We start from the raw sequence: 23,428 nt of genomic DNA, 5'->3' as shown, positions 1-23,428 counted from the left end.
TGATATGCTCTTTTGGTTGAAGTATAGGAAGAAAATTCAACCTCACAGAGTTTTATAGTTGGAGAAGGAAGAAACATTTACATTACTTTTTCAGATAATCGTGAATGTGTTTCTCTGATATTATATCAGACTCAAGAAATGGTAATGTCTTTTCTTTTAAATTAATTTATTTAAGTAATCTCTGCACCCAACTTGGGCTTGAACTTGAGTCACTGAGATGAGTCACATGCTCTACTCACTGAGCCATCCAGGTGCCCCAAGAAGCAGTAATTTCTTAAAAGAGTAGTTGCCAATGTAGACTCTGAAATCACATCCATAAACATTTCCTACATTGTGACATTAAAATATCAATCCAGGGCCCCTGGGTGGCTCAGTGGGTTAAGCCTCTGCCTTCGGCTCAGGTCATGGTCTCAGGGACCTGGCATCGAGCCCCACATCCGGCTCTCTGCTCAGCGAGGAACCTGCTTCCCCCCCCCCCCTCTCTACCTGCCTCTCTGCCTACTTGTGATCTCTGTCTGTCAAATAAATAAATAAATAAATAAAAATCTAAATCCCAGGGTCCTGGGATCGAGCCCCACATGGGGCTCTCTGCTCAGGGGGTGCCTGCTTCCCTTTCTCTCTGCCTGCCTCTCTGCCTACTTGGGTTCTCTCTCTGTCAAATAAATAAAAAAAAACTTTAAAAATAAAATATCGGTCTATCTTGCACTTATCTAAAGGGAGGTTTTACACATGTGTACTTTTGTAACATCACACATTGGCCATTTGGAAAATGTAGGTTCACTACATTATGCAAATTTTCTAAAAATGGACACATTTCATCATAAAATGTTTTTTTAAGAAATGACATATGTTCAAATCACCACGGCCTGATCAGAGATGCCTTTAAGTGGTGGGAAGGGGTTAAGTTCACACTCACCAGCTACAAGATTTCCCAGATACTGAATTTCACTAGAAAGCCTAAAGTTTATCACTGGCAAGAGATACTGTCAGTTTTTCTTCTTGAAGTGTCAGGCTAACTTTGCTCCTTTTGAGAAAACGTCTGTCACATACTCAAGTTGCTACTCTAACAATCCCAGGGTGCTTGTCTTGGAAACAACCATCACACTCTCCAGGGTGCTTTATGCACACTTCCCATTTTGTCGAAGAGAACATATAAAATTTTGCAATTTGCTAAGATTAATGCATTTTTCTGCATCGTGAAGGACATCTTTGTGAGCCAAGCTTGGTGCATGGCGGGGTGTGCTACGGTGCCAACGGTGGCCACCACTGCCTTTGCAAATGTCCACACAGCAAAAAAGGCAAACATAAATATAATAAATATACAATATATACACAAATATATATACAATAAACATACAAATATAAAATATAATAAGCACATATTATATTGATATAAATATAAATATAATAAACATACATAATATACATAAATATAATAAATATTTTTATTATAAATAGTGTTTACGGTGAGACTAGCGCTAGGACTGCAGACCACATCTTGGGAACTGCTGACTTCAGTACTCAGGGTCGAGTACTGTTTTTACACCATTCATATCTGGCTTAAAGCGAAGAATTTTCTCATCCATATTTTCAGCCTCTTGAGTTGGCCAGATTCAAATCTTTGGGCTTTGTAAGGTTAGATGGTGATTTTCCTTCACCGCCCTTTCTGGGATTTGCCCCTGGCTCCTAGGAAGGACCCAGTCCTTCCCTGTCTCTGGGAGGAACTGCCTCCCAGCCTCATAACCAGACTGTCTAGGCTTCTCCTTGTCCAGGGGTGAGGTCTATTTCATTTCACGCTCCCAGGGCTGTACAAAGAACACACACTAGGTCTTTCTGCATCCCTGGAGCACAAGTGTCTGAAGGAAAGGCACTCCCAAGATAGCACACGGGGCAGGAAACTCTACTGGGCCCTGATCTCTGTGTGGTGAATGATTGCAGAAACCATGTTCTCCCCAAAGAGTCTGAGATTCTGGGTCATAGACACAGGATATCACAGACTACAACAGATGGGACCTAGCAAAAGAGGGGAGTTGGGTGAGACTGAAGGAATAACCTGGGAGAGGAAAAGACTCAAGGTCCTTTGTTCCTTCTCAGATATTTGCTGAGCACCTGTCCTGCCTGCACACCAGGCATCCAGCAGTGATGCTGATGGATAGGGTGGTTTACTCGCAGGGCAGATACATCAGGTGGGAGACAAGCTAGTACATGGGAGAACAGGTAATTTCAGATCATGCCATGTGCTCTAAAGAAAAGCAATGGGATAACTATTTTGTAGCTGGGACAGGGGATTAGGTAGCATGGCCAGAAAGGGTCCCGGGGGGAGACATCTCAACTCAGACTCAAATGATGAGAAGCCATCAGCTGTGTGGAGAGCCAGAGGAAGAGGGTTTCTGTAGAGGACAGGGCCAGTACAAAGGCCCTGTGGTGGAAAGACCTTGGCACTGCTGAGCATCAGAAGGTCATGAGGTGGGGTGCCCAGGTGGCTCAGAGGGTTAAGCCTCTGCCTTGGGCTCAGGTCATGATCTTAGGGTCCTGGGATCAAGCCCTGCAATGGGCTCTCTGCTCAGCGGCTAGCCTGTTTCCCCCCGTCTCTCTCTGCCTACTTGTGATCTTTTTCTCTGTGTCAAATAAATAAATAAAATCTTAAGAAAAATAAAAAAGAAGGTCATGAGGCAGCCCAGGGAGGGAGGGAGGAAGTAGAGTGGAGGTCAGAGGTGTCAGGGGCCCAGTGTGCAGGATTCTAAAGCCTGGTGGGCAGTGTGGACTTTAATCTCAGCCCAGGGGGAGCTTCTGGAGGCATCTAGTGGTAACCAGGAAGTTTTCAGGAGGAAGAACTGATTAACAGCACTGTTAATGAGAGACAGTCATAAGGAAACTTTAGTTCTAGAACATACCAGGTAAAGACCGTAAACCACAAATGATCTCTCGCCTTCTGTTTTGCAGTGAAATTCGGTCTTCGGACATCATCAAACCGAACATCACCAGGGAGATGAACTGACTTGTATAAGCCTGTGGATAAAATGGTGACTTAGGCAGAGCAGGGGTAAACGTGTGCTTGTGGACCACATGGGAAGAAGCACATCACAGCCCACCCCACCCCCACACACCATGGCCCCCTACCACCCATCCGACCGAGGCCCTCCCCCAGGGCACAGGTGGGAGGTGCTGACCTTGGTACTGGCCACGCCGATCTCGGGCCCCGCGTTGATATGGACACCGCAGTCTGTCTCTCGGGAGATGGAGCTACCCACTGTGTTGGTGACGCCCACAGTCAGGGCCCGGCGGTCCTTACAGTAGCGCAATGCCAGGAGGGTGTCTGCAGTCTCACCTGCCACATGGGTCCCCCCTTTCAGCCATGTGTTCCCAGGACCGTGGCTCTGCCAGCTCAAGCCCCCCGGCCCCCCAACTCATGTACTCTCACTCTTATGCGTGATCAGGGCCCTGGCACAGCTGGCACGTTCTCAGAAAGGAAAATCCATACTCGGCAATTTTTCCAGTTGATTCTCGGATTCAAGATTTGGCTACTCCTTATGTGGCAAGCACGTTCTCGTCGGTAATGGTTTCACTGAACTCCCATGGCAGCCCCACGTGAGTCATCGTCCCCCTTGAGGACAAGGTCCTCAGAGATGGAGGGAACCAGTACTGCCTTGTTCCCTCAGGTGACAGACGAGCCAACCCGTGTGCACCTGGCTCCCAGTGTCCTTGCTAGGACTTTAAGCTGCCTTATTCAGAACGTGCTGAGATTTAACATTTAAAATGCACACATGCCCCGGGATGGCATTTCTCAAATACAACTTTTTTTTTTTTTTTTTTTTTTAAGATTTTATGTATTTATTTGACAGAGAGGCAGCCACAGAGGGAACACAAGCAGGAGGAGTGGGAAAGAGAGAAGCATGCTTCCTGCCGAGTGGGGAGCCCGATGCAGGGCTCAAGCCCAGGACCCTGAGATCACGATCTGAGCTGAAGGCAGACGCTTAATGGCTGAGCCACCAGGCACCCCTCAAATAGATCTTGTTTTAAAGCAGAACACTTCTTGCAGCCTGCTAGTTTGAATTCAAAATTACCTTTACAGTAAAGCTACTTAAAAAGGTTCACAAATAAGCCAGCCCAGGAACCCTGTATTTTTAAGTCCTGAAAGCTCGAACTAAAAGAAATATGATCCAGTCATCATAAAATTAAACCCATTGACATCTACGTGGCTACGGCTTTTCGGCTGTACCCGTGTGTCCCATCTCCTTTTTGTCTTCAGATGTGTCTAGGGCACTGCCCGTCCTCAGCACCAGGGCTCAGGGCTATGACGCAGGGAGCCTGATGGCTCTCTCTTCATCAACCCCACTCCCCAGCGTTTTTTTTTTTTTTTTTTAATTTAACGAGAAGGGCAGAACAAAACGAAACAAAATCCTTTAGACACGCGTTGCTTTTCCATTAAATCCGCCTCTTCTCTTTGGCTGACAGGTCCCACCCAATTCATGAAATATTCTGAGCCTCTAACATTGGCATCTGAAGTCATGGGGCAGCTCCTGTTATTCTGAGTTTGTCACTGAAATGGAAAGGGCCTTAAAAATTCAAATTGGGGGGACGCCTGGGTGGCTCAGTTGGTTGGACGACTGCCTTCGGCTCAGGTCATGATCCTGGAGTCCCGGGATCGAGTCCCGCATCGGACTCCCAGCTCCATGGGGAGTCTGCTTCTCTCTCTGACCTTCTCCTCTCTCACCTTCTCACTCTCTCTCTCTCAAGTAAATAAAAAAATAAAAATCTTAAAAAAAATAAAAAATAAAAAAAAATTCAAATTGGGGGCAGAGTTCAAAAGCAGGCTATTAGGGCAATGCTGTTAACGTTCATGGTAATAATGACATCGTGGTTATGTGTTTTTTTGTTGTTGTTTTGTTTTGTTTTTGGTTATGTGCTTTTTTTTTTCTTTTACCACTTAGAGATCCATCGTGAGATATTTATGAAACGACGCGATGTCTGGGATTGATTTCAAAATAACCCCGTGGAGGGGACAGGTTCATATGGATCTGGATGGCACAGCTCTGCTGAGCTAATCATTGCCAAGGACGGGCGACTCCTTACGAGAAACTCCACTTTTACAGAGATTTGGAATTTTCCATAATTAAAATGTTTTTTAAAACCCTTCTAAAGGTTGTGGAGAGTCCAGGCATATGGCTATGAATCACCTCCCTGACTCTCTGCCCAGCCTGGCTAAGATATAGTGAGCCCTACACCTGAGCACTCGAGCTCGCTCGCTCGCTCTTTCTCTTTCCCTCTCTCTCCTCTGCCTCCCCCTGCTGGGCAGCAAGGGAACTGCAAAGCACGCACATAGTCCTTGAAGTGACTCTCAAACCAGCAGAATTTGAAAGAACTTTCTCCTCTCTAAATCCACCCTGCACACACCTAAGCACTTAGGTGAGTGGTCCCTTAAGTCCAAACCTATCTTCCTTACCTGACTGGCTGATGAAAAAGCAAACGTCATCCCTGAACACCGGTGTGTTCCTGTCCAGAAAATCGCTCGCAAGTTCAACCATCACAGGGAGCTCTGTCAGCTCCTCCAAAACTTGCCGTGTCTGAAGTCAACAGGAATGGGGACCAAAATCAGTCACAGATGCTACAGAGACACAGGCAGCTGGGCTCCTGGGGACGGTTTATGAAGTGGCTGGGTTCAGAAGGCAAGGGAATTCCAGGGATGGCCCGGAGACAGGCTCTTGTGCCAACTCTCATGCTGGTTCACGGGCACCAGGTTTGGGAGGTCGGACACCGTAGCATCTAAGACGCATCTTGTCCTCAGCCACCACTCCCTCCCCAGCACCATCAAGGACCCAGCACCAGGCACTTACAGCCACAGCCGCGTGGTAACTGGTTCCACAGCCAATCACGATCAGCCGGCGGCATCGCCGAATTTCCTTCAAGTGGTCCTTCAAGCCACCCAGGAGCACTGAGGGGCACACACAGACCATTAATGCTGACCGACCAGGGAGGCGCCCTGGCCCAGGGCACAGACGAAGGATTACCTGTGTTGGTCTCAAAATTCACCCGGCCTCTCATAGTGTTGAAAACAGACTCTGGCTGTTCGAAGATCTCCTTCTGCATAAATGCACTGAAGTTACCTGGTCAGATAGACATCAGCAAAACAGGTCAGTTTTAAGCAACTTGCATGACCACTGCTTAACTTGCAATTGGGGTACAAAGCCGTTAAACAGTTACTTGGAGATGTGGAGGTCACTGTAGATTCTCAGGGGCCTCCCAGGGACTGTGGCCCCTAATGCTCACAGTGACGAGAGAGAGGGAAGCAGGTCAGATGAGATGACTACCGTCAGTTGACATACTGGACCGTGCAGCTGGAAGGAGCAAGGGCTATAAGCAGCAAATGTGTGGCTTCCCTTAGCAAGGCCAGAGGAAAGGAAAACACCTTGCCTCCAAAAACAAACCTATTTAGGGATGTACAAATGACGTAAGCCCAGAGAAATAGGCAACTGTCTTTTGAACAAATACTTTCCTAGCTTCTGTATTAAAGGGAAATGTTTTCTGGGGCTCCGGGGTGGCTCAGTTTATTAAGCATCTGCCTTTGGCTCAAGCTGTGATCCTGGGGTCCTGGGACTGAGCCCCACATCAGGCTCCCTGCTTAGCCTGCTTCTCCCTCTCCAGCTTCCCTTGCTCATGTTCTCCCTCCCTCTCAAATGAATAAATAAAACCTTAAAAAAAAGGAAAGAAAAGAAAAGATAAACCTTTCTGCCACCCATGCTTTTCTAGGGCTCTGATCTGAACAGAAGTGGATGACGTCAAAGGGATGATCTGGCCACAGCAGGTTAAGGCCCCTGGCAAGTGCTGCACCTGAAGCTTTGGAGGTGTCCACAGACAGAGTGGGAACATTCTCTGGGATACACACACATGGCCATGTGCTCTGTCTGCCACCTTCAGCTGAGGATGGGCACCAAGAAGCAAAGAAGGCAAGTGAGGATGATCAGGGAAGGGCTCTCTGAGGGGCTGATGTTTCAGGGTAGAGAATTAGAAGGAGCCAGTCAGGGGTAATGACCCCCAGGTGAGCAAGCTGTTGGCCGGCTGATGTCACCTTGAGGTGGCCTGAGAGGTGGGTGGGGTGTAGTGGGAAAAGGGTAAAGTGAGGTGGGGCCAGTCTGGGCGTGGGGCATTGTGGCTGTGGCAGGAAGTGTGGATTTTCTACTAAGAACAGTGAGATGCCACTGGAGGGCTTTAAGCAGCAGGATAAGAAGGTCTGACTCACATTCCTAAATGTTTACTCGGGCTGCCCAGTGGAGAAGGGGGTGTGGGGAGACAGGCTTTCCTTGGAAGGAGGAAGTAATGCTTGTTACTGCAGCCCTCTGGCCCACAGAAGAAATAACATCTGGGTGTCGGAATGTGTCCCAGAGAGTTGGTAAAGAGAGGTGGTGGACGGACTGGTCAGATCAAGCAGGGAGACTTGCTGCCTGGCTCTAGTCAGGAGCTCTCCAATGGCTGCAGCATGCAGGAGGGCTGTGGTACCCATTCAGGGTAAGAGCAGAGTCTCAGGAGCTCCCCCATGGAGCAACCCCTCCTCCCCAAGGCCACTGCACACAGACCCTCAGAGGACACCTGCCTTTCATGATTTGCTGCAGTTCCATCTGCAAGGTCTGGATGGCTCGAGATGGGTCGTCACTGGCCGAACGCTTGACCCGATGAATGGAGAGTTTCCCATCAGCCACAGCGGCGATGTCGTCATCCTCGAGGAAGATGACGCGGTTGGTGTGTTCAATGATGGCGCTGGAGCAAGAGAAATGTCACAGATGGCGTCTGCGCTCGACCGTGAGGAGATGGCAGTCCCTGCCTCCCAAGTGTGGGTCCACATCAGGAGCATTGGAGGGCATTTTAGGAGGGAGAGGGACATCATCCTGTAAACCTTAAATCATACCTCCTTCCCTCCACCCAGAATAATTGTGAAGCCCGTCCCACACATCCTATCATTTCATCTGTAAACACTGAAGCTTGTTTCTCTAAAAGCGAAGGATCATTTTTTAACTCAGATACCGCGATCACATCTAAAATCAGTAAGTTATTCCTTCATCTCATCAAAAATCCAGTCTGTTCAAATTTCCCCAGTAATCTCATAGATGTCCTTTTAGGACTGTTTTCTTCAAATCAAGATCCAGACAGTGTCACCTTTGAAGAACTGCTTGGCAACCGACACATTATTCTGAATCAGAATGGGAAAGAATGAAACATTTATCTTACACTTTCAAAATGATCTGGCTCTCAGAATAAGCCACTGTTTATGGAAGCAAGTGTCTCTTTCTAGAAGGAATATAGCTGGTAAGGAAGGAATGATGGCATTAGAAGAGTCAATTTGAGAACTCCTAATTATTTTATTTTTATTTTTTAAAAAGATTTTATTTATTTGAGAGAGAGAAGGAGTGCATGAACAGGGGGGAGTGACAGAGGAAGAGGGAGAAGCAGGGTCTCTGCTGGGCAGGGAGCCTGACATGGGGCTCAATCCAAGGACCTCAAGAAAATGATCTGAGCTGAAGGCAGACGATTAAGTGACTGAGCCACCCAGGTGCCCTGGACTCCTAATTATTAATCTTTCTGGGCAAGGGCTGTCAATGGCAGCTGAAACCAAGAGGTGAAAAGCAGAGAGCAGCTTTATAATGGATGGGTGACCCCGTCTGACATCTGAACCCTTCAATTGATCTTAACAGCACAAAAAGACAGATGATGATATACATATGCCTCCAGATGAAAGGACACACCACCACCTAGGAAGCAGTTTTGCCAAAAAAGTCAAACCTGAAGGGGATCGAGTTTCTAGACACCTGTGAACACCAGAGCACAGAAGTACGATGGGCAGGGGAACATGTGAAATGACACCACCAGGACTTCACTCAGCAAAATCCTGATAGCGGGAAAGTCATCAGGACAAGTGACTCGGTTTATTAACACAGGCGCATGAGCGTGTGTGCGCATACATACACACACACACCCTCTAAGGATAAAAGGGTGGTTTGAGAGTAAAGTACAAAATATGTCCACCGATGAAATGTGGGGTCACTGTACTTCCTTTTATAAAAGTTTTGTCTGCATGGAAAATAATAATGATTTTTATCTTGCAAAATGGCAATACAAAGATTCTTTGTAAAAATAAATTGAGTTTGGGGTGCCTGAGTGGCTCAGTTGGTTAAGTCTGCCTTTGAGTCAGGTCATGATCCCAGGGGTCCTGGGATCGAGCCCCACATCAGGCTCCTTGCTCATTGGGAAGCCTGCTTTTCTCTCTCCCTCTGGCACTCCCCCTGCTTGGGCTCACTCTCTCTTTGTCAAATAAATAAATAAAATCTTAACAGAAAATAAACTGACTTAGAAAAGTTGGTAGGTGAAAAAGCAAAAGTAATCAATGACACAAGCCGTGTTAAAAAAAAAAAAATGCACAAAGGTGGTGCTTATAGGATTCTGGGAAGGAAAAAACCCTCATCCTACCCAGTGCCACACCCACACATGTCCCGTGCATGAACTTTGTAACTCCTGATGCAAAGTTGAAGAGAGAAATGATCATGTTCTAAGACCCTGAGAGATGTGTCTCCAGACAGATGATTGGGAAGAGAGACAAGGCAGGATGGAAAGAAAGCCACTGTCCCAGAGAAAAACACTTTACACAATATATACCCATTGTGTAAAAAGTCAAAAACACAGAGTGAGAGGGAGATGGTCTGAGCCCATCTCCAAGAGATAAACACTGGTTACATCGCCCTGCCCTCCATGCAGAGTTTAAAACAGGCATCGATGTGTGCATAGACAGCAGTACGTTGAAAAAGAATCGTTTTTATTTACGAAATGCGTGGTAGCATAATCCCTTATTAACATTATTGACCTGGGATGACTGGGAGGCCAAAGAGATCTTTACATTTCTCTTTAATGATTCTCATACTAAAAAAGAATATATATGATAGAAAATTCATGAAAGAAAATGCAAAAATTAGAAAATAAATGGATGTATTTGCTAAAGGGTAAAAATGTTGGTTCACATAATTATCTGGTTTGTTAATGCATATTTCTATAGAGCTCAGATCATAGAGCATGGATGTCTTGGTATCCCATATTTTCACCAACATTTCCCATGTAACTAATTTTAATGGAATCATAATTCTAAATAGTCTCGTTCCTAAGTGGATATATGGTGATATACATAACCTCTTTACAAACGTGGAGATTTAGGAGATTTCACCCACACTTCTTAGTATTATAAATATAAGTGTCATGGGAAATATGTTGTTTAAATGTATATTACTTAATAGATACAGAGTTCTTGCATTTTGAAAAGACTAATATTTCTATTTTTCTTTTACATTTTGGGTATTCTTCCATAATATGTTCTTTATAATATTTTATGTTAATATGTTGGCCTCAAATTCATCTGTATTTTTGTTATTATTATATGCTTCATGACGAAATTCTAAATCATCACCCTATTGATATTATTGATCTTAATTAGAATAATGACATTTTTATTATGTCACAATAACATTATTAACACCTTTGGTTTATTTTTCTCATTTTTTTCTCTAGAGAACCATCTAGGATATATGGTATATTACATAGCCAAAATCTTCTGTAATTGGGATTAAATTGTTTTTGAGGGTTTTGGAGGGGTGGGGGGGTTGGGTGAGCCTGGTGGTGGGTATTAAGGAGGGCATGTATCACATGGAACACTGGGTGTGGTGCATAAACAACGAATCTTGGAACACTGAAAAAAATAAAATTAAATTTTAAAAAAAGAATAAATCATCAATCAATCCTTCAATAATCAAATTTAAGGGGGAAAAAAAAAAGACTGTTGGCCCAGCAGCTAGATAGACCCAACATGGAATCCTCATTTCTGCCTCTTAATGAGATCATCCTGACAAAGTACCGCCCCTCTCCCCCAACCCCCAGCACTGGGTACTGTGTTGTCCCTAAGGCTCCACCGGGTGCCTTCCTATCTGGGAGGGCGACCCCTCTCATTCTCACTTTGCAACAACAAACTGCTGGCTTTCTGGTCTATGCACCACATCCTGCAGAATCACCTGGTCAAGTTCCCCAAACCTAAACAAAGGAATCCTGAGGATTTTAATCATTAGCATCAAATTTACGGGTTAATTTAAGGAGAGTCAGTGTCTTTAAAAAATGGTTTCTAGGGACATGTGTGTGGGTGGCTCAGTTGGTTAAGCAGCTGCCTTTGGCTGAGGTCATGATCCCAGCGTCCTGGGATTGAGTCCCACATCAGGCTCCTTGCTCAGCGGGGAGCCTGCTTTTGCCTCTGCCTGCCATTCTGTCTGCCTGTGCTCACTCTCTCTGACAAATAAATTTAAAAAATCTTTAAAAAAAATAGTTTCTAATTATTCAAATACTTTTAAGCCAATTAACTTTTTAAAATAATATTTAGCCTTTTTACCCAGGTAGGGGGGACTCTATTGAAATCTGTTCTTGTTTCTCCTGGTGAACTTTTATAGTCTTCTCCAAAGGGATTCTGGATAAATTTTGTTAAAATTCATTTTAAGGGATTAAAAAAAAGCTTTTCCAGTTCTGGTAAATAGATGCCTTTTTTTGTTGTTGTTCAGGAAAGTTTTGCTGAGAGTTCACGTGAATAGGGACAGAAGGAAATTGGGTGGATATGGTCCCACTGCCCTTTGCAGAGGATAGTTTACTGCTGGGAGGTCAGATTTCCACACCTCCATTCTCTGACCAGCCTCTACGGATTAGTTCTAACAGGCTTTGAGTTGCATTTTAAAAGCATATGGTTCCATTGCCTACGCATAATTATTTCATCTCCTTTGCAGGCGTTCATGCCTTTTTTTCTTTTCTTTTCTTTTCTTTTCCTTTTTTAAGAAGCATTTAGCATATTTCTTTGAATATAAGGTTAACAGTAATCTTAGGGCCCACAATTATCTGATATACTTCCAAGACACCGAAACTGCAGCAAGCTGTAATTGCAAGATGCCACGGACAGATGCTAAAAATCTGTAAGACGATTGTGTGTCTTAGAATCACCGAAAGAGGGTTAGCTTGTCACTGAAATGGTGCTCTAAGGAACACAGTTTGGGAAATGCTGCCTTTCCCCATCCGTATGGAGTACAATGCTGGCTGTGGACAGAACCAGACTTGACAGCCAAGGGCTCTAGGTTCCTATGACTCCGTGTGTTCTGGGAGATCTCGTCTGATGTCCTCCATGCTTCCTCTCTGGTGTGGGAAGACCCTCCAGGAGGCTGGTAGGTAGGAGGCACGAGAAGGGGAAGCAGTGGTGCTGTTTATGGCACTTTTCTCCTTCAACGACCGGGAAAGTGTCTCGGTCTTTTCTGAGTATGTGTGTATGTGTGTGTATAAATTTTTTTGCCCTGAAATGAGTATGAAGCAGACTTGTTCAAATTTCAGAGTCATTTGCTTTGTCTGTTTTAATGACAACACAGACTTTGAAATCAGTGGGACCAAACCCATAAGTCTTGGGTCTGTCTTTTATGAGCAGTCACACGCGGGCAGAGACAGGTGGGACACCTGTCTCCCCTAAAGGGAGCAGCCTTTGAATGATCCAGACAGCCTGGGCCAGAGAGAGCTCAGTCCAGCGTGCTCAGAGGAAGGGTCCCAGAGATCTGAAATCTGCCATCCTCCCTGCCCGCCTTGCCCTGAGAAAACAGCTGAAATGAGGGGCTGCATTAGGAATGGTGGTATTTAACCCTTCCCGTTTGATTATGCCAGCCCCGGGGAAGAAAGGCCTCACGGCTCAGCTACCTTGCATCAGAAGCGAAGAAGAATTCCACGGCCTTATCGCCAACGGCATGAAGGCAGGTCGAGCTGTCCAGCCTCTTCATCCTCGTTTTGCAGATGTTTTTCACATTCTCAAAATTGCCTGGCGGATGACGGAAAGGATCGCAAGCCCCATTAGACGGCTTTGTTTGAATAACATGAAGCAAGGCTCCAGCTTCCCCTCTGAATATGTGTGGGAGACGTTTGCAATTTTTAGCTCTGGCTGCGTCAGCCAAATCGTGCTGATGATCCCCAAATAGCGCAGAACCGCTGCAAGAGCATTTCAACGGCTGCAAACCAAACTGAACTAAGTCAGCACACACCCCAGAGTGCGAACGCCTCTACAGGCTGCAGCCGCGTGCCGTTCCCCGGACTTGTGCGTGTCTTTGAAAATATCCAGGATAAAGAACTTTTGCAAAAAAAAGCAGCGCTGAGTCTCCGCGGCAGGAAACCCTCTCCAGCCTGGAGCCCCGGGGGCAGGCTGGCCCCAGTGGAGGGAAAACGGGCTGTCTCCGTGGGGGGCTGCCTGCCCTGGAGCCCCGTGGCCCTGTTCAAGCCCTTCTCGAAACACTTACGCGTCCTATACAAGATGGGGATCTGTTCCGTGGAGAGTTTGTATTTGCTCCGCACTCCAATGAGCAGGGGGCTGCCTCTCCTGCAGAGACAAGAGGCAGTCAAGGGACTTGTTGCCTTCCCCCAACCATGGGGAAGGGCTAGATGGCATCTGAGCACTGAGGAGGGTTCCCTGCATCCAGCCGCCCCCCAGCCCCCGGGGCAAGTGTGCTCTTGAGATGCCACAGGATAGAGTCCTCCACCCCTGGAAGATACTCCCTGGCTTAGAGCCGGGACCAAAAGGCCAGCAGGAGAATTCCAGCTGGTTTCCATGGTACCACCCACCTGTCCAGGGAACCCACACCTGGTTAGGTCACAGAGGCTGAGACATTAGTAGGTCCGGGCAGCTGCAGGAACATTCAGTGTCTCCAGCTGTTCTCCTCTATTTGCTGCCATCTCTAAAAAGTGGCATCCCCCATGGCCTAGGATCTGCCCCAAGATTCTCTCCCCACTTCCTGCCTATCCCCTCTCCCAATGCTTTTGCCTGACTCAGTTGTTCTCCGGCTTTGGGGGCATTATAATGACTGGCTTTGGATCTGCCCAACTTTGGGGGCCACTGAACATGCCTTCAAGGGGGGGGGGTCTTGCTGCCCTGAGTGATACTTCATGTGTCACAGTTTCAAACCTCTGACCTGCGGAAAGGTGGACTCCATTACAAAGGGGACAGTGCCTTGGGGAATTCCTAAAGCTGACCTGAGTGAGTACCTAGCACCCAGGTTTCCTTTCCCAGTCCCCCTCTGGCTTCTCCAAGTGAGGGCACAAGATCTGTGGCTTTAAAGAAGGTGCTGTGAGCCCCTTGAGTATTTTGGACCATCTTTTATTATATCTAAAGATATAATGTACCTTTAAAAAATATAAAATATAAAGAGATAGGGACGCTTGGGTGGCATAGTGGATTAAGCATCTGACTCTGGGTTCTCGCTCAGGTCATGATCTAGGGGTCCTGAGACTGAGCCGCACATGGGCTCTGCGCTCAGCATTGAGTCTGCTTGGGATTCTCTCCCTCTCTCTCTCTGCCCCTCCCCCCACTCCTGCACGCGCACGCACACACTCTCTCTCTAATAAATAAATAAACAAATCTAAAGCAAAGAGGAGACACGATTCTGGGTCTAATGGGGATCCAGCTTAAACAGCCTTTATAATACTGACAATGAGAAGATACTGTGGTTACCTAATTTTCTTGGCAAAAGTCTCTCCCAGATTTTATGTCGTAGATTGAGCTCTGTGGTTTCTCCCAGCCTTGCCACCAAGAATGCTCCCAAGACATCCCAAAGATTGTTCTGGGGGTTACAGAGCCACTAGCTGAAGCCAATTTAGAAACATACATTCTTCACGCTGCCACCTTCTCCGTTTATTTAAAATGGCAATACCAGTATAACACCAAATTTCTAAATTTGATAGGGATCCAGGGGTCTCTTACAATTCTACAACTGAAGGAGGTAACTGCTGTCCATTAGGTCCTAGCCTAGAAAGAAACTGAATCATGGTACTTTCACATCACTTCTGGCCTAGGAGTCAGTGTGAGACAGTCTTGTCTCGTCACTGGGCATCTCCCAGGGCCACTGGGGCATTCCTGATGTCTTCTCGGAACCTTCAGAGTGAAGCCTGCCGCCCCCAGTGCACCTGGGGCACTGCAGAGCTGGGCCTCTGTCAATATCCTCACTCCTCGCCAGCCCTTGAAGTTCAAGGGGCACCGTGCTTGTGACCTTGCACCAGGCTGTCTCCCATGCCTGGCACACAGCAGGTGTCTGCAATTACACAATGGAACAGCAGAAAGTACCACCACTGCCCCCCACCTCCCGACTTCCTGACCTGCCTACAGATCCCTGCAGCACTGAGCTCACTCCAGGACCCTTGCTTTTTCGCTCACCTGGCTCCTTCTGCCGGACTCCCCTAGGCTGACACCTGCCCTCATGGCATGTCCCCCACAATCCCCAACATAGAGCACCAAGACATTCTGCCCTACTCTGTTCTCTTGCACAGATGTCCAGTCCTTAAGGGCAGGACCAGATTCGGTGTCACTAGGTCCCCAGAACCCAGTGTAGAGTAAATGCTCAAAGAATATTAGTTGGATGGATGGAGGGAGGGATATGCAGATGGACAGATAGATGTGTGGATGGATGGTCAGACTGATGGTCTGGTGGATAATTAACTCATCTGAATATAAAAAACAGGACAACACTCACACCCTCACTTGAATGAATGCACACAGTGCTGGGGTCCTTGGGCCCTAACAGGGGGCCACAAGGGCTGACCCAGGCCCTGTTGGCTAATTTCTAGAACACCCATGCTGTGAAGGTGATGAACCTCTAGTTCAGGGCTTTCAAGGCCTCAGCAACAATTAATGTTCCTTTGTTCCTAGTTTCATGCTCATAATTTTGCTTACATTTTCTTGGTGTGTGTGTGTGTTTAAGATTTTATTTATTTATTTGCCAGACTGAGAGAGACAGAGCACAAGCAGGGGGAGCAGCAGGGTGGGACTCGATTCCAGGACCCTGGGATCATGACCTGAGCCGAAGGCAGACTCTTAACCTCACAGGCACCCCATTGCATAAATTTTCTTTTTTCTTTCTTTCTTTTTTTTTTTTTTTTAAGGTTTATTTATTTAACAGAGATCACAAGTAGGCAGAGAGGCAGGCGGAGAGAGGGGGAAGCAGGCTTCCCGCTGAGCAGAGAGCCCGATGTGGGGCTCGATCCTAGGTCACTGAGATCATGACCCAATCTGAAGGCAGAGGCTTAACTCACTGAGCCACCCAGGTGCCCCCACTGCATACATCTTCTAAAGAGAACCTCGAGTACTGGTCTGGAACATGAATCTGCCCCTCGCTACATACAATTTTACTTTTACTTTAAATTTGTTGTCAACTTCTGAAAATCTAGAGCTTCCAAATAAAAATCCAACTTTCTGGTTTCTCTTGTAATAATCAGAAGCTGTGACCACAGATCTGGTGGGGATACCCAAGCCACAGCTGTTCCTTAGAGACTGCCTTCCGGTTTGTCAAACGCCCCACTTCTCCCCTGGGCAGCAAGCTAGCAACTGCACGTTATTTATTTATTCTTGAAATGTCACTCTGTTGAGCCTCACCTGGTGGCAACGGCTTCTCCCGGGTAGTGGATGCTCTTGAAAACCAACGCAAAGGCCCCTTCCTGTGAACACAGCAAACTAGAGTGAGGAACGACACGCTCTGGACCCACCAGTCTGGCCCACTGCCCCAGACAAGGGCCACTCCTCCTGCTGCGTGGGTCCTGGGGTCACTCCCTCAGGGGGCTGAGGGCAGGACAGTTCGTGCAGCATGATGGCTGGAGGAGAAAGGGAAAACAGCAGGTACCATGCTGAGGAACCAAAGCCCTCTGTACCTTAACTTTTTTTTTTTAATTTAAGCTTTTTTTTTTTTTTAAGATTTTATTTATTTATTAGAGAGACAGAGACAGAGACAGAGCATAAGCAGGGAGCGTGGCAGGCAGTGGGAGAGGAGCAGGGAGCTGGGTACAGGACTCGATCCCAGGACTCAGAGATCATGACCTGAGCCGAATGAAGGCAGATGCTTGACCCACAGAGCCATCCAAGCGCCCTTGTGCTTTTTTAGCTTCTTACGTCAAGCATACCAGAATAGGTCAGGTTCTCTTAACTCACCAACTGCTGAATGACTCTTTCGACCAGTGTTGAAAATGTAATGTCCTCAGTTTCTCTGTTGTCAAACACATACTTAATTAGCTTGGCGATGGTCTCGGTATCTGTTTCTGACTCAAACTCGTACCCTTTGCTTTCCTGGAATATTTCGTGGGACAGAGTGTCAGATAACCGGCATTGAGTAACACCGCTCCCTCTCCTCCCTTATGACCCACCCTGGCAGCGACTTCAGATAAGAACAAGGAAAACGGGGATCGGAAGTGTCTGCCAGAAGCACAGAGCTCAGTACAGCTGAGTCATTCCAGTGATTCCCTGAGATCATCCTGCCTCAGAAGCCGGTCTCTGCCCTTAATCTGGACATTGCAAAAAAACAGTAGGCCAAATGATCAAAGATGTTGAGTCAAATCCACCCACATCCCAGCCCACACCACAACCTCTTCATACGTTAAACACTCGCCGTCTGTCTTCCCACCCCACATTCCATTTGGTGTATGAGTTGATGTGTTATGTCAACACTTTATGACAGTGCAGACACATTAATAAAAAGAAGTTCGTGTTCTTTGGCTTATGGGAATCTGCAATACACTGGAGGTACGTGCAAAGGCCCAGTTATCTTCTCCAGCAAGACATGGGGAGCTCGGCCAAGCCGGGACGACATTTATCCAACGCTCACATGTGACTGAGAGTGGGTCTCACTCAGCTCCCGCCTCTGTTTCCAGCAGGAAATGAGATGGTTGGAAAGTTCTCAGGGAAGACCACTTAACTTCCACGTCAAACCAGGGGAAGGATCTTACCAGAAACTTCCTCAGGTCTTTGTAATTTGTGATGATCCCGTTATGGATGACTACGAATTCTGGAAGAGAAGTATGGCGAAGACAGAAATGCTATGAGAAAGTGACATTCAAGCCAGAAATGAGGACAGTGGTCTGACAGCTTGAAACTCGGCAGCTCAGCTACCACCAGGTCCGCTGTGTAGCAAACATCACTGAGGCTGATGAGAGCTGATGACTACCATCTACCACCACCTCAGTTCAACCCCGAGGAAATGCACAGTTCTCTTCGGGTAAAGAGCACATACTTGCCTGACCTCGCACAGGGCTCTGACCTGTAGCCTACAGCATCCTCAAACACACTTTGGTATTTAGGTAAAATGGGGCAGGATGAAGTCTTCGGAATCTAGAAACTAGCCCAGGCAGTCCCAACCTGCTTTAGGCTCAATGAGGCCACAAGTTGGCAGTCCACATGCGTGCTTTGTTTGACCCACACTGCATTGTAAAAAGATTTAAGTTTAAAAATTTTGAACTTTCACTTAAAAATCCTGATTTTTCTCAGGGCACCTGGGTGGCTCATTGGGTTAAGTATCTGCCTTCGGCTCAGGTCATGATCCCAGGATCCTGGGATCAAGGCCCCATCAGGCTCCCTGCTCAGCAAGGAGTCTGCATCTCCCCCTGCCCCTTCCCACCGTGCATTCAGGCTCTCTCTTACTACCGAAGAAATAAAACCTGTTTTTTAAAAACTCTAGGGGAACGCAGGTGACTCAGTGGGTTCAGTGTCTGCCTTCAGCTCAGATCATGATTCTGGAGTCCCGGGATCAAGCCCTGCTTCGGGCTTCCTGCTCAGTGGGGAGTCTGCTTCTCTCTCTCCCCCTGCTGCTCCCCCACTCATCCTCTCTCTCCCACTCTCAGATAAATAATATCTTAAAATTAAATTAAATTATAAATCCCGATTTCTCACGGGAGGAAAAATCTGGCATCCTTGGGCTCACCCACATTCCTGTGTGGCCATGAGCACTTCTCTCTGCGGGATCTGCCTGTTGTGGCTTCTCCCACCTCCCCAAGCACCAGCAGCAAACCCTGCTCATGTCCAGCTACTCCCTGCATGGGGGACCCCCTGGTCAACGCTGGCAAAGTGAGGGATACATCTGCTTAGTCACCACTGCATTTTCTCAACCAATGGCTGTCGAGTAACTTGAAGGTCTAAAACCAGCCTGAGATTTTTTTGTTTCTGGGTAAGTAACCCCCATTCATCCTGAGCCCAGATGAGAGGAAGACCTTTTATTGATCTTAAGATTTACTATCCTTCAGTGAAACTTTGGGTCTTCAGGTTTTTTTTTTTTTTCAGTACAGTATAGTCCTTTACTCTTTTTCGTTATTTTTATCATTTCCTCCCTACTTTTTTTTTTTCCTTTACAGTCTATTGTTTACTTTGGGGAGTTCACACAAAAACTGGGAGGACTCAGATAGAAAAGCCATTTTGGCAAATGCACTAGGTACAGCTGAATTCTATTACAGCCTTATGTTTTTGTTTTTCTTTTGTTTTTTACTTTATTTGTTCTGTTCTCTTCTTGGGGACACCCATAATGCACCTGTTGGATCTCTATTAACTGTGTCCGTATCCAACCACTTCTTATTTTTCCTACTGACTCCAACACGGTGTCTTCAGTATACTTTCCGAACTCTGTCCCATTTTTTTCATTTCAGTCGATTGTCTCAACTTCTCATTGGTAGTTTGTTTCCCAGAATCTGTGTTTTCTTTGTGAGAACTCTGTAATTTTCTTGTATAATGCTGTTGCTAGCTATAAGCTTTTCTTCAAAATATGCTTTTCAGTCATCCCTGATGAGTTGCTAAAAAAATTCTACGAATCTTTGCTTATTTCTCATGTCGTTTGCAATTACTCATCCTGAGTCAGGGCAGGCATTTTCCAGTTTGGGTGTGGGGGGCGGGATCTGCTTGGAGCCTGCTTCGGGCTTCCTGCTCAGTGGGGAGTCTGCTTCTCTCTCTCCCCCTGCTGCTCCCCCACTCATCAGCGGGGGACACAGAGTCATCGTCTACACTGAAGTGGGAGTTCACCTTATCACCTGGGGTGACATCTCAGCATACATGGTCTGGGGATCAGCCTCTTGTATCTGGCTTGGGATTTGGCGGATGCACATTCTAGATCCTCATGACCATGGGGTCTGCTGTCTGCTGTCTGCTTCCTGGATGTAGGGCACCTGCCCCAGCACAGGGATGGTTCAGGGCATGGACTAGATTCAAGGGTCAATCCCTAGCAAAAACTCACTACCCACGACCCCAGCTGTTCTGCCGAGCAGGGCACTTGGGGCTCAGCCTTCCGAATTGGGCAGGATGAGCCACTGTTCCCAGAGGTAAAGGACACTGAGTTGGGAGGCGTCAGAGTCTCTCCTGTGCCCCAAACTCTATGACAATGAACGGCAGTGAGGCTTGCCATGTGCGTAGCTAAGTGCCTATCCATTAGCACTCAGAGCCTCAAAGCCTCTGACGTCTCTGATTTCTACTCTAATATGGGGTTTGGAGAGGACTTGCATGATGCCAGGAGATGTCTTCAGGTGGGGGTCCCAGTTGACACCAGAGAGCATTCTCTCTGCTGGATACCCTCCCCCATCGTGCCCAGATGTGAGTCAGTGGGGGCTTCTGGCTTGACCAGGTCTAACCTAGAAAGGAGACCCACTGGGATTTCCAGACCTACCAGGACATCCCCCATGAGAGGGACTGGGGAGCATTAAGAACGATGGCATGCAGAACTTTCCAGGGGGGCCCAGGCATAGGATGTGGATCCATGAGCTGGGGCTGCCCCAAGGGGATGGCTGGGAGAACTGAGGAGCCGGCAGCCCGCCAGACAGGGCCCGGTATCCTTGGGACGGTCCTGAGCAGTTTCCACGTCCCCGCTTTGTGACTGCGGATCGCTGCTTGTCAGTGGAACTCTAAGGTACCCCGAGCCCAGGTACCATACCTTCTAGTTCTTCAAGGGATGCCAGAAGTCTCGACTTCCAGGTATGATCATTCTCGGGCCTAAAACCCTGCAGCGAGCCACATGGAGTGCTCTGGTGTTTGGAGGGAGCTCCTGGGCTGCTTGTCAGATCTCAAGCCTGTGGCAGCCAAGGTGTCACCACAGGGCCCCAGACTGGAGTGGGCACCTCCGACATGAACCAGAATCAGCACCACCACAGCCCTGGTTCAAACCTCTCTCTTCAGGAGGGAAGGAAACCCACTCCTCCCTGAGGGCTCCTAGCCCTCCGGAACACCGCAGTCCCTTGTTGAAGAACAGTGCCCAGACTCTTCGACTCCTCTGCTGCCAAGTCCCACTCAGGCTGGGAGCCAGCAGCAGCCCCTGGAAGTGCCACTGTTTTCCTGGGGAGGTCAGCACCACCCAGGAGCGAGGCTGAGTTTGCTTCCTATCTGGGGCTGGCTGCCACTCCCTGGGGATGGGTTCCTCAGGGAAGACAGGGCTGGGAGAGAAGCAAGCCAGCTGGGAATGGGGTTGGATCAAGGGCCAGGCAGAACCTTCTGGACTGGGGCGGAGGGGGGGGGGGGTAAGGCCATGTTACATACCATTGCCTTTGTCTGAGCGTTGTGGATGGCTGTTGACAGCGTTGGGGACCCCATGGGTGGCCCAGCGCGTGTGGGCAATGCCGAAGTGGGTCTCAAACTCCACCTTTAAGTCCATGCTGTCTTGTTCTAGATCAAGGGAAAGTAAGCGTTGACACAATACCGTTAGGGGGAGGCGACGTCATTATACGCACGGGCCTCAGCTACATCGAAAGCTACGTCCCACCTTCCACTGCGAGGGCCCCACTCTGGGGATTTCTGCCAGATCCCTGCTGCGGTTTACTCAGTCCTTACCAGTAACTTAACTCACTAACCAAAATGAGCTTCTTGGGAAAAAATAAAATAAAAAGGGTCGCCATGATCAAGGGAATAGCAGTATCATCTGCCAGAAAAATGAAAATAAATATGTAAGTGCTGAATTTTTTTTAATATGCTCATGCCCCACCTCCTAAAAAAAAAACAAAAAACAACCCATCCCACACCCTGAGAAACACAGTTTTACCATGTGGGCTGAATCCCCCTTCTGTTTACCCGCACTTGGATGAGCTCCTATTTTTAGTCTTGGGTATTGCTGGCATAAAAGGTTTTTAACTGACCCATAAGGCCTTTATTGCTCTGACCGGGCCTGTGGTCCACTTACTATAAAGTTCCTCATCAAGCGCCTTGACATTCCCTCTTTTCTTGACCAGCTGGATATATCGTTCTTTGACTTCGTTATTATGTCCATCGATGGCCACACCTGTGGTACACACACAATTTCTTTCTTTCTTTTTTTTTTTTTTTTGGTATTGGCATTGAAGTTGTGTCTCCCACACCTCATTACAGAGTACGACCCTAGGAGAGGGCTGCAGAGCTCTGTGGACTTATCATTTCTTGTTTGCCAGGCGGGTGGCCTGGAAGAAAACTAGACAGTGTTGAGGACGTCGACTTGCAGAGAAGAGGCCGTGGCAACCTAGCGCGGGTCTAACCAGGGTGCAGCCCCGGAGGGCTGCCTGTGAGGGAGGCCCCTCCAGGGCCACCACAGAAGGCAGTGGGCTCACCGGAGGGCCTTCATCATGCTGTGCACTGGGCCCTGTGCTTTGGCTGGTGTCCCCCTTGCAACAGCATTCCTACAATCCTTCATTTGACTCACTTTCCATTAAGAATGAACAGAAGCATAAAATGATCTGGCTCCCCCTTTTTCCCCAGGCTGCTTACTTGAAAATGGGAAGCAGACTAACTACCCTCACAGAAGTGTGCAGCCACTGAGAAAGACCATCAGGCGATCCAATCTTTATAGCAACATGTCCACAACAGCCAAACTATGGAACGAACCTAGATGTCCATCAACAGGTGAATGGATAAAGAAGATGTGGTATATATACACAATGGAATACTATGCAGCCATCAAAAGAAATGAAATCTTGCCATTTGCAACAAGTGGATGGAACTAGAGGGTATTATGCTGAGCAAAATAAAGTCAATCAGAGAAAGAAAACTATCATATGATCTCACTGATATGAGGAATTTGAGAGGCAGGCAGGGGATTTGGGGGGTAAGGAAGGAAAAAATGAAACAAGATGGGATTGGGAGGGAGACAAACCATAAGAGACGCTTAACCTCACAAAACAAACTGAGGGTTGCTGCGGGGGGCAGGGAGAGGGTGGTGGGGTAATGGACACTGGGGAGGGTATGTGCTATGGTGAGTGCTGTGAAGTGTGTAAGCCTGACGATTCATAGACCTGTACCCCTGGGACAAATAATACCTTATATTTTAATTTAAAAAAAAGAAAAAAAGACCACTGGAAGAGTTTGGGATAACAGACAATGCAGTAGAGAGATGAAAACAGGACATCAAATTATAATTCTATAACAATAATCAGGTAAAAACAAAAAATACCTATGTACGACAACCCCTGCCACCCGCCCCCAGACCACCCTAACCTAACATAGGCCCAGCAGTGACCAAGACAGGGACACAAAGATATTGACGGGAGGGCTTTGGGTGGAGTTTTCTTTTTTTTTTTTTTTCACTGTTATTTCTTCTTTCTACTTTTCTCTAGTTTTCGAGTTAAATAAACAAATGCGCTGTGTACACCATAACAG

General features: G+C 47.3%; 1 protein-coding gene and 1 long non-coding RNA gene across 2 annotated transcripts in view; one reads left to right on the top strand and one right to left on the bottom strand.

Annotated features, from left to right (window-relative positions):
• Nucleotides 1–23,428, bottom strand: part of GFPT2 (glutamine-fructose-6-phosphate transaminase 2) — a 42,785-nt gene that overhangs the window by 5,946 nt on the left and 13,411 nt on the right. Inside the window, exons 3-15 of the mRNA XM_082723564.1 lie at nucleotides 21,984–22,082; nucleotides 21,347–21,472; nucleotides 17,791–17,849; nucleotides 17,000–17,134; nucleotides 16,451–16,512; nucleotides 13,329–13,408; nucleotides 12,739–12,856; nucleotides 7,589–7,752; nucleotides 6,009–6,104; nucleotides 5,835–5,932; nucleotides 5,444–5,564; nucleotides 3,171–3,328; nucleotides 2,895–3,009 (exon numbers count right to left, since the gene is read on the bottom strand). Of these exons, the coding sequence (XP_082579690.1) occupies nucleotides 2,895–3,009; nucleotides 3,171–3,328; nucleotides 5,444–5,564; nucleotides 5,835–5,932; nucleotides 6,009–6,104; nucleotides 7,589–7,752; nucleotides 12,739–12,856; nucleotides 13,329–13,408; nucleotides 16,451–16,512; nucleotides 17,000–17,134; nucleotides 17,791–17,849; nucleotides 21,347–21,472; nucleotides 21,984–22,082 (1,431 nt within the window). The remainder of the gene's footprint in view (nucleotides 1–2,894; nucleotides 3,010–3,170; nucleotides 3,329–5,443; nucleotides 5,565–5,834; nucleotides 5,933–6,008; nucleotides 6,105–7,588; nucleotides 7,753–12,738; nucleotides 12,857–13,328; nucleotides 13,409–16,450; nucleotides 16,513–16,999; nucleotides 17,135–17,790; nucleotides 17,850–21,346; nucleotides 21,473–21,983; nucleotides 22,083–23,428) is intronic.
• LOC309861121 lies at nucleotides 13,415–23,417 on the top strand. The gene is made up of 2 exons (XR_014309766.1): nucleotides 13,415–14,062; nucleotides 22,532–23,417. It is a non-coding gene; the product is annotated as an uncharacterized lncRNA (long non-coding RNA).

This window comes from Mustela nivalis, assembly GCF_964662115.1.
Source record: "Mustela nivalis genome assembly, chromosome: 3".
Lineage (NCBI taxonomy): Eukaryota > Metazoa > Chordata > Mammalia > Carnivora > Mustelidae > Mustela > Mustela nivalis.
Note: the sequence above shows the minus strand (reverse complement) of the source record. Positions and strands in the feature narration are given on the sequence as shown.